Below are 10,181 nucleotides of genomic sequence, written 5' to 3'. Positions count from 1 at the left end.
CTCTCTTGCACAGGACTGAGCCGTTGTTCGTGGATTTTGGCTTGTTGTCGAGGGTGGGCGCCATGAAGCCGTCGGTTCAGGGTAGACTGTGGGATGCTGTACTTTTCCGCTGCATCTTTCTGTGAACAAAGGCCTTCTTGAACCTCGGCTATAGCCAATTGAATAAGCTCTTCCCGGATAGCGGTCATGTTGATTTTGGCCCAGAAGTGGATGAGTTGTGTTGAGTTGAAGTTAGTCATGTCTGGAATGGTGGTGCGGTGCCAGGATTCCATTGTGGGGCCGATTCCGTTGCGGGGTCCAGACGTCTAATTACGAGGTTGCGTGATCATCCTTGCCTACGCGACGTTGGCCTCCCTCGAAGAACCCGATTCGACCTCTAAAACATAACGGTGCTTTCTAGACAGTCCCTCCATCCTGTTATTGACAAGCAGAGCCTGGAAAGAAAGAGCGCAGCCCCTCGCAGAGTCACATCCTCTCAAGTTATGTACCGCTCCATGCATGCTGTTACTGCAGCCCAAACTGATGTTCAAAAAATTTTTAACCAGACTTCTCAGGCAAGGTACCTTACTATACCATTGGCCTCAACGTTGAGCAGGAAGTTGCCCGGACACTCCGACTTGCAGCGCTCAATCTTCGCGCACAACCCGATAACCAAGCCGCCGTTGTGCGCGCACCGACCGCCACCAATGCGACTTCCTGCGAGCCCGAAACCCCTACGGACCTCCGGGTCATCTATCGTGGCGTCATCGTTCTATTGCTGTCTAAGGTAAGTTACAGTAGTCAAAAATGAGGCCATTGACCGCGAGCTGCATCTCCAGGCTGAGATTATTTGCATGCCGCCTGACTGCATCTAGAGGTTATCCCCCAACATCAGGTACATCTCACCCAGGGCCCGGAAAGTTGGTACCCTGCCAGCCCGGAGGTCTACTACTTGACAGCGGAGGGTCGGCGGCTGCACCCGGCCGAGATGGTCCCGCCAAGGACCACGGCGTGCCGTCCATGTGCCCTTGGAAAGAAACCTGCGGCGTGGGTATTATAGGCGGCAGGCAGGTGCTGTTTGCGTGGCCGGGCCCCGGGATGAATGGGGGCGGCGGCATGAGGCCTGTGTTACTTCTGTTCCCTGTCAGGGTCCCGCGGTCCGCGTGTCCTAGTTGGTCGTAGCCGCGTCCGGTAAACGCCGTCCCAAACTCGGTCCCAACCGGCAGCGCTCCTGACACCGGACCGACTGACGCCGCATCGGCCTGCGCCTCCCGCGTCTTCTGCGATATCCTGTTGTCCCGCCGCGCTCTGTTGGTGTACGACCTTGCGTTAGACTGGATCGCCCTCAGGCCAGCCCCCATGCACTGCACCGAAGCATGGTCAGCACCTTGACGACAATAGGTAGCAGGCAGTCCCGGCCAAGCACCTACCAGGGCCTCGACAACCTCCCACTTCATCTCAAGCCGGTTCGCAAGAGGAGACCAGATCTCCTTGCGCATGTTCATATACTCGTTGGCCACCATCTCCAACCTCCGACCGCTATGATCGTGTATTCCTTGCCGCTCGACAAGCCGCTCGTACCGTTTGCGGCATGCGTTGGCTGTTTTGGTCGGGAAATGCGTCCGCTGCAGGTCGGCCCAATTCTGCCCGCGCGTTCGGGCCTGGATCAGCGTCCTGTCATCTTCGGCTGTCCACGTGCCATGGTTGTATATCGAATAGGTGTATTCCGCCAACGCGGCTGTCTCGTCGCGAACAGTATCCGATCCCGGGCATCCACTTGCGAGATGCTCTGCGTCCGTTGGAACGTCTTCCATCTGCGTGTTTTTTGAGCGAAGTCCGGCGGGGGCCGTGTCGGGGTTGGTCGGGGGCAGAAGTCCGGCCGAGGATGGGGGGTATCGGAAGGGGTCCGGCCCGGGAGCCGACGTCGGTGGCTGCGCCGCAATCGGACGGTACTCGCGCCGCCGAGTCTCGACGTTCGACTGCTGTACTCTTGCTTGAGTCTCCTCTAGGCCCAAACCAGCGGCCTTGTCTCTACTTGCCCGCCGCGGTGGACCTCGTGTCCTCGACATCGTTTACGGTTTCGGTGCCGTCCGTATCGTGCCCTCTCCAGGCTATGTCCCAACACCACACGAAATCTGAAGCGAAGCTAAAATGCCTATCCAATCCAAGTAAGACGCCGTCGGAGAACGTTTTTGATTCTTTAATCTCTTCACGAAGCAGGTACGGCGGGCGGCTTGGTTGGGATAATGAAGCAATTCCCCCCCGGGATCAGCCTCCTGAAGCAGTCAGCCGCCTGCCGGAAGGACAGATCGTTGTGGAACCTTTGACCGCGAATCAAAGCGGGCCCAGAAGTCGCTGCTGCAATGCCGCTGCAGAGACGTGGGTCTAGAGGGTGGCCGCAGGAGACGCGGCCTGGTCTTGCCCCATCTGCTCCGGCCAGCTCCAACCGGTGCCCTCACTTTCACCGGGGATATGCTTACCGTCTCGGTGGCGGAATATCATCCTTGCCACGGCCGGGCGATGGGTTTCTAGGAAAGTTGCTTGCTCTTGGGACAAAGATTCCAGAGCTCGGGGGCCATGTCCCGCTGCTGCAAGGTTGACGTTAAGAGATCACAACGCCCCGTCATTTTCACCCTACTTGAGCGCATCGCCGAGTTCTAATGATACCTTACCATCAAGCACCTCTTTCATGCTGACGTAGACGTCTTCGCGGTAGCGGAGTTGGTCTGAGTGTATCTCACGGGCACACCTCCACCAAACCATAACAATCAGGGTTACCCGACGAGCCGCTACTTTTACACAGCCAGCTGCATCTCCCTTCATTCCAGAAGCTTTGGCCGCCCTCATCCCCGGGCAGCAAGCTGATAGTCCTGCAAGCCAAGTGCGGTTGCATGCCAAGCCCCCTCAGGGAGCCAGTCGCAGATGTTCGGGACATTGCAGATGAACCGCAGTCCTGCATTTACAGGGTTCTCTGCAGCGGCGTCAAATCTCCTGGGATGGCTGTACTGTGGTTGTGTCAAGTTTGGCTCTATCAGTGCTATGGCACGGGCTACGGTGCGCCAGCCCTCGACAACATGCCGGCAAGATCGATTCCGGCTCAAAGATAGTAAGCGTCGCCGGAGCTGGACCCTCACATTTGCGACTCTGGTTCTCTCTTCCTCTTACTCCAGTCTCATGATTATTCCTATGAATGTTCTCCCTACTTCTGCGTGTCCTGTACTTCACTCCTCTTACCCGTCCTTCCCCAACCACTCGTTATAGTTGCCTTCCACGACCCACGAGCAGCTACCCACAATACATCTGTCCCAGCCATCAGGACGCAAAATATCCCTGAAACGCACCCATCCAGTCATTTCCCAAGCCTCCATCCCGGATGTCTCCCATGCTCTCACCTCAACTCTCACAATATGTTCCTCCCCTTGCCGGGCCGCTCCTCAACCTCCCAGACGCCTACCCTACCCTCCTCCCCAACTCCCTCCCAGTCTCAATCACCACCTGCATCTCAACCCTGACCCAATCCCGATACCCGCGCAACCTGACCATCCTCAACTGCATCTCCAGCTCCGCCGCGCTCAACCCGCGGATCCCCACCCTTCCAGTCGCATCATCCCTCGAGTCTGCTGCCTCGCTGTTGTTGTGCCCCGGGGCTCCGTGCCAGACAAACCACCTCTCGGCTTGGTAGTCGACCGGCTGAGCGAAGCGGTACATGGTGTACTTTGTGAGGGCGTGGATACGGGCGAGGCAGGTCTCGTCGAGGGATTCAAGGAAGGCGTTTGGGTTTATTTCGTCCGGGGAGAAGGAGGGGTTTCTGGTGGTGAGGATGTCGGCAGCGAAAGCGACGGGGTCGAATTTTTGGGAGTAATAGGTGGCGGGTTGTTGGGTGGTGGGTTGCTTGGTGGTGGCGGGCCAGTGGATGGTGAAGTGCAGGTGGATGAGGAGGAGTTGGTGGGTGTGGAGGTCGAGGAATGAGGTTGGCGTTGTTGGTGTTGTCATGGTACTGGGAGAAGGGCGCCTGTTGATAGCTGGTGCAAGTATGTACCTGTAAATCCTCATGAGGAAGGTTGGTGTCAGGAATCCGGGGCTTTTAATGAAAATTGATCTAAAATGATAAATAAAGTCCCTGAATCATGACATACTCTTTGCTGTTGATAAAGCAATAACTGTCAGGAGTAGCTTGATTGTACCGAAATCCCATCATATCCGGTCAATGAGACTCTGGCTCCCACACATAACAATGGACATGGTTCCGCCGTTCAGGCATGAAAGTGTCTTTGTTCGCCGTCCCTTTACTCTCAATGAACAGGTAAGCTCATTCACGCATGCAGTCCTGAGAATTATTTTCAAAGCGGATCCTTGGAGATCATCAGCTGTGCTACGGTCAGCGGTATGCTTCTCCTGTGCGAGGTGATTATACCGATTGGACGGAGTATTCCTCACAGTGTCCTAAGGTTCAAGAGCTCGCGCGACCTCTCCTCAATTCTCTCAGCAAGCTTCCCGTGCCGATCGTCAGCGTGGCGGATCAGTCGGGACCGGTTCTTCAGCAGCGCCAATGCCGGGCGTCATAATTGAAACGCTGAGTGGGATCGGCCTCCGCGCCGGGGTAAGTCCACGCCCACTTTGACATCATACGCCGAAGCGAAGGGGGCAGGACGTCCATATGCTGGCGTGAGATCTTGAGAAGGTGTGCTGTGACGAAGTATTCCCTGGCCTGCCTTCCGTCAGGATCGAACAAGAAAGTGCGGAGTTTTCCTTGGCTGTTGATATCTATGTCTTTGACCAGATTGCAACAGATATTTAGCGCTCTGCGTAGAGATGTTCTGATGGAAAACGGAAGAGGAGGCTACCTGGATTTGGTGAAGGTTCTCGATGTAATCGAGACACGCGTTCCTGTCATCACTCCACTCTTCAACTCACTGCAAAGGAGCATTTGGAAAGCCGTTACACCAGAGAAACGTCCAACAGGCTCCATCCCGTGCACTTTCCAGTCAGTCTCGCCTCAACCGCGCGGACCGGGCAGTCACCCTCTTCATATGGCGTAACAGTACGCATGCTGAACCAGATTCGCTGCTCTCTGAGGGCCACTTTGCCGCCAGTATATCGTCCAGCGCTGTCAACAAGTCAAGTCAAGTCAAGTCTGGCGGCAGACTTGACTTGACAAATCTGTGCAAGACTTGACTTGAACGACCCCTGACTTGACTTGACTTGGAAGACTTGCCAAGAAGGCTCGGAGGTTATTCCGAACACCAGTTAATTACAAAAACTGGGCCACCAAGCCTGTCATAAGGCCACAACCTTCCCAACGGACTCTCCCGCGCCCAATTCCGTATACATTGAAGCCCTGAGATGGTACCATCACCAAGGGAGTGTCGTTGTGACCCTATCGTGAGCTTAGTGAGGCTGAAGGTCCGCTCGCATTCCGTTGCGCAGGGAGGTATCGAGAGTATTTCGAGCGCCATACTCGTGAGACGTGGATACTCGTCTTTCCGGGCTAACTACCATGGTATTGGATTGTCAACGGGGTGTACAGGCCCTCGTAAATACTCTTCAACCTCATCTACAATACCCCCGGCAACTGGCGTATTATAAAAGCTATCTCCAAAGCCATAGACTAGAACCGGGGTGCATGGGCGTGCTGCGGGCTCGACTGCTGGGTGGTGCACATCGAAGTAGGCTACAAACCGCCGCTGAATCTCTAAGATCCTCTTGTCGTTGCCCTCGTAAAACAGCTTCACCCACTTCATCCTACAGCCCGGGTGCAGAATAAGAGTTGCCTAATAAGCAGGGGTCTCATCTAGTATATCAAGATACTTCTCGAGCTTGTCAATGGCGTATTTGAGGCTAGATTGAAGGCTCGAGAAGGAAGGTGTTGAACTGAACTGGCTCCTTGGCACCTGGATTCAGGGGCTGGGCACTGTTGCCCAATGCAGTAAGCGTGGAAGACTCGTCAACCACCCAAAAGCAGGGTCTGGCGAGGGTCCCGAAGCCCTCGGTTCTTTCAAGAAAAACACACACATGACGCGTGCTTCAGACAACTAATTCAAGCTTCATCTTGTGCCTCAATTGATGCAGTGTCACCTGGTTGGTCTATGCCTATTCGAGCCTGTAACTGTTGCTGTCCAACACCTTGCGTTGATGCTTTTCCACAATGCACGTAGGATCCCACTCCTCGCCTTGACGCCGGGTTACATACTGCTTCCTATGCGGGCCACCAGTAACCCAGGTCTCGTCGGTCCAAAGGATCTTTGCCCACTGCTCAGGGGTCCAATGTTCATGCTCTTTGGCCCATGTCTCTCGGAGTTTCCGGGTTCGTTCGGTTATCGGTGGCTTCTTACGAGCAACTCGTCGGCGGAAGCCCAGTCGATAAAGAGCATGCTTGATCACCCATACGCCAAAGACCCCAGCGAAGATGATTGTTGAGAGCTCAAGGAAGCCCATCCGACGAGCTTTTTTACTGGAAACGACATACTGAACAAGCTCGTTTTCTTGCTCTGGTGTTAACGTCCGTGGCCGGCCAGTACTCCGCCTAGCAGTGGCGTCGCGAGCGCGAATAGCGGTCCGGATCTGGGCTTTAGTATAGCCAGTAATACTCTGGATCTCAGCTTGGTTTTTGCTGGCATCAAAATATAAAACCCGAACTCGCTGGCGTCCCTCGGTAGTAAGCTGTTTGGTACCGCTGGATCCCTGTGGCCGTGCCATAGTGCTGTTGTGAGTTATCGAAAATAAAGAGATGCTTTAGAAGACGCTGTTCCACAGTAAAGTGGAAAGTTTGGGTGTGTTCAGCTGATTGGCCAAAACGCGTCAGCCTGCTGTGCCCCACAGGTACCTGACATGGGGGGGTTTTCTTTATGCACGCAACCACAGTAGATAAGATAAGGCTGCCCCACTCTGGCTGGTGGGATATCCCCACCACTGCAGTTGCTGCTTGCAAGAGCTCACAGACCAGATCATTGTCGACTGAAGAGCATACAATCATCGAGCATATTCCTATTTTCCTTTTACGGTCTGACAGGATCGAACTACCGGCTGAGGGTCTGCGGCATGGCGGAAGCGGCGCAGACCCGGCCACGGTCGACGCGACCGACCAGGCTACATCGCCAAGGCGATCAACGCGCGCCTCGAAACCGAGCGCGAAAGTGCGAGCAGCGATGGAATCTTTCGAAACCACGGTCACCACGTCGGGAAAGGCCACGAACAACGCCACACGGACGGCCGTTTTGAGAGGAACGCACGCACAAGGAAGCGAGGGTAACACCAACAGCCAGACCGAAGGGGGGAAGACGGCGCTGCAGAGGCTCTTGGAGGCCATCGCTGAACATCGAGATGAGATGTGCAAGATAATCGCCGAGCAACGTGACATAATATCCGACTTACGCGACACAGTGAACAAGCAGCAAGAAACGATTCAGGAACTGCACCGCCAACTGGCAAATACCAAGACTCAGCTGGTGGACACCAGGACTCAGCTATCAGAGGAACTGAGACAGGCCCGAGATCAGATCGATGCTCTAGCACGTAACCCGGTCCTCACGGCTTTAGCTCAGTCAAGCCCAAGAGCATCGTACGCCGACGTCGCCCGCACACCACCGTCGAGCCAACCGAGCGGGCTGCGCACCCTCTCCTTGCCAAACACGACGCCTTCGACCTTCACCGACACACTGTTTTGCACAATCGATACATCTAGAGTGGAGGATGGAGAGAAGGGGAAGGTTCAGGTGGCCGATATCAGAAAGACTATTGAGGCAGAGATCCGGAAACAGGAGAACAAGGAAAACTGGCGATGCACGGCGGTGGTAAAGGAAGCCCGAAACCCAGATCGAATCAGGGTGGTTTGCAGGGACGAAGGCGAGGCCCAAGCGGCACAGAAGATCAACGTTCCTGGAGTCCGCGTGTTGAGGGACCAGTTATACCCAGTGAGGATCGACAATGCCAACCGGACAGCAGTCCTTGATGTAGAGGGGAATATCCTCCCTGGAGCGGCGGAAGCATTGGGAAGAGAAAACGAAGTCAACATTGCCAAAATCGCCTGGCTCAGCAGGAAAGACGCTGGCAAAGCGTATGGCTCGATGGTTGTCTGTGTAACCAAGGGCAGCGAAGCGAGACGGCTCCTGGATGCACGCTACTTCCATCTGGCTGGGGAATCGGCTTACACAGCTGCGTTTGCACCCCGGGAGGGTCCAACCCAGTGCTTCAACTGTCAAGAACTGGGCCACAAGGCTTTTGCATGCAAGAAGCCACAGACATGTGGACGGTGCGCTGAACAGGGACACCATCACAACACATGTCAAGCCACAGTGATGAAGTGCGTGCTTTGCAGAGGACCACACGAATCGTTCAGCAAGAACTGCCGGGTGCGCTGGCTGCATAATGGCACACGGAACGCTCAAAATTCTTCAGCTTAATGTCCACAAGCGGAGAGAGGTGCAGCAAAGTCTGCTAAACGACGAGGACCTGAAGGATTATGCAGTGTTGGCGGTCTCAGAACCATACGCGAGGACGGTGGACGAAGCGGTGGTGACCGTCCCAATGGGACATCACAACTGGACCAAGTTGATACCAACGACAAAGTGGAACACAACTTGGCCAATCCGGAGCATGATGTGGGTACGAAGCGACATGGAGGTCGAGCAAATCCAGCGCCGTCAGCAGACCTCACTGCAGCACAGATTCGACTCCCAGATCGGACAGTGCTGATAGTGTCAATCTACGTTGAAGGTGGCAACGACGTAGCTCTGGACGTCGCAATGGGAGAGCTTGATCGGCTAATCAGAAGGTTCCGAAACGGAACGGGATCTAGAACAGACGTCGTTCTGGCGGGTGACTTCAACCGCCACGACCAGCTCTGGGGAGGAGACGATGTCTCACCACTGAGGCGAGGTGAAGGAGACCGCATCGTCAACCTCATGGATGAACACTCCCTCTGCAGCCTCCTTCCAAGAGGCACGAAGACATGGCAGTCGGGGGACGTAGAAAGCACGATCGACCTGGTACTGGCTTCAGCAGAACTCGCAGACCAGTTACTTAGGTGCAGGATCCATCCCTGTGACCACGGATCTGATCACAGAGCGATCGAGACGACATTCGACATTGCAATAGAAGACCGCCCAACGGAGACGAGATTTCTCTTCAAGAATGCACCGTGGACAGAAATTAGGACCAGGGTGGCGTCGAACCTAGAGAACGTCCCCTGGGATGGCAGCGTCCAACAGCAGACGGATAGGCTCATGGCAGTGGTAACTGAGGCAGTCTACAGCCTGACACCCAAAGCCAAACCGTCACCATACGCCAAGCGCTGGTGGACAACAGACCTGACAAGGCTCCGCCGGACCTACACATTCTGGAGAAACCAGGCGAGATCACGGCGCAGAATGGGGCAAACATCGTTAGAGCTCGAGCAAGGAACCAGGACGGCAGCCAAGGAATACCACGATGCTATCCGCAGACAGAAAAGCTCACACTAGAACGACTTCCTTGCCGACGACGCGAACATCTGGCAGGCAGCAAAGTACCTGCAAACCGACAGTGGCACTATGGGTGACAAAATCCCCCCGCTTATCCGACCAGACGGCTCCGTCACGGAAGGCAAAGCAGAGCAAGCTCAAACGCTACTAGCTACCTTTTTTCCACCGCTCCCAGCCAGGATTGAGGACGAGGGACAACGCCCTCACCGGGCGCCAGTAGACATGCCGGATCTAACGATGGAAGAAGTGGAACAAAAGGTCATGTCCGCTAAACAATGGAAGGCACCTGGGGAGGACGGCCTGCCAGCAATGGTATGGAGACAGCTTTGGCCAGTTGTCAAAGACAGAGTGCTCCTCCTATTCCAGACCTCACTTCGAGATGGCGACATCCCTAATCAGTGGAGGAATGCCAAGATCATTCTACTGAAGAAGCCCGAGAAGAGCGACTACACTCTAGCCAAATCCTGGAGACCCATCTCGCTGCTCTCCACACTCGGCAAGATGCTGGAGGCAGTGATTGCGGAACGCCTGTCCTATACTGCAGAGACATTTGGCTTGCTACCTGCGAAACCACTTTGGAGCTAGGAAGAGACGTTCCACTGAGCAAGCTCTCCTACTGCTGCAAGAACAAATCTACAAAGTATGGAGGGCTAGGAAAGTGCTCAGCCTGGTCAGCTTCGATGTGAAGGGTGCATACAATGGGGTCTTCAAGGACAGGCTACTGCAGAGGCTCAGGGCAAGAGG

General features: G+C 55.1%; 3 protein-coding genes across 3 annotated transcripts; 1 reads left to right on the top strand and 2 right to left on the bottom strand.

The window, feature by feature from the left end:
* Positions 1–869: 869 nt before the first annotated feature.
* N657DRAFT_645692 (uncharacterized protein) lies at positions 870–2,245 on the bottom strand. Its single transcript, XM_062792992.1, has 2 exons — positions 1,410–2,245; positions 870–1,343 (listed from the first exon to the last, which is right to left on the bottom strand). Exons 1-2 carry the CDS (start codon positions 2,046–2,048, stop codon positions 882–884), a joined length of 1,101 nt encoding a protein of 366 aa, XP_062646754.1. The 5' UTR covers positions 2,049–2,245; the 3' UTR covers positions 870–881.
* Positions 2,246–2,849: 604 nt separating this feature from the next.
* Positions 2,850–3,334, top strand: N657DRAFT_443513 (uncharacterized protein). The gene has a single exon (XM_062787399.1). It carries the CDS (start codon positions 2,902–2,904, stop codon positions 3,238–3,240), a length of 339 nt encoding a protein of 112 aa, XP_062646753.1. The 5' UTR covers positions 2,850–2,901; the 3' UTR covers positions 3,241–3,334.
* On the bottom strand, positions 3,144–3,996 carry N657DRAFT_645691 (uncharacterized protein). The gene has a single exon (XM_062792991.1). It carries the CDS (start codon positions 3,970–3,972, stop codon positions 3,430–3,432), a length of 543 nt encoding a protein of 180 aa, XP_062646752.1. The 5' UTR covers positions 3,973–3,996; the 3' UTR covers positions 3,144–3,429.
* Positions 3,997–10,181: the final 6,185 nt, after the last annotated feature.

This window comes from Parathielavia appendiculata, assembly GCF_033297405.1.
Source record: "Parathielavia appendiculata strain CBS 731.68 unplaced genomic scaffold N657scaffold_7, whole genome shotgun sequence".
NCBI classification, from domain to species: Eukaryota; Fungi; Ascomycota; class Sordariomycetes; order Sordariales; family Chaetomiaceae; genus Parathielavia; species Parathielavia appendiculata.
Note: the sequence above shows the minus strand (reverse complement) of the source record. Positions and strands in the feature narration are given on the sequence as shown.

Bases quoted from the DNA above. Each gene is read 5' to 3' on its own strand.
- N657DRAFT_645691 (XM_062792991.1), bottom strand. From the start codon at position 3,972: ATGACAACACCAACAACGCCAACCTCATTCCTCGACCTCCACACCCAC.
- N657DRAFT_645692 (XM_062792992.1), bottom strand. From the start codon at position 2,048: ATGTCGAGGACACGAGGTCCACCGCGGCGGGCAAGTAGAGACAAGGCC. The intron at 1,344-1,409 runs GTAGGTGCTTGG...GCTTCGGTGCAG, and splicing joins GGGAGGTTGTCGAGGCCCTG to TGCATGGGGGCTGGCCTGAG.
- N657DRAFT_443513 (XM_062787399.1), top strand. From the start codon at position 2,902: ATGTTCGGGACATTGCAGATGAACCGCAGTCCTGCATTTACAGGGTTC.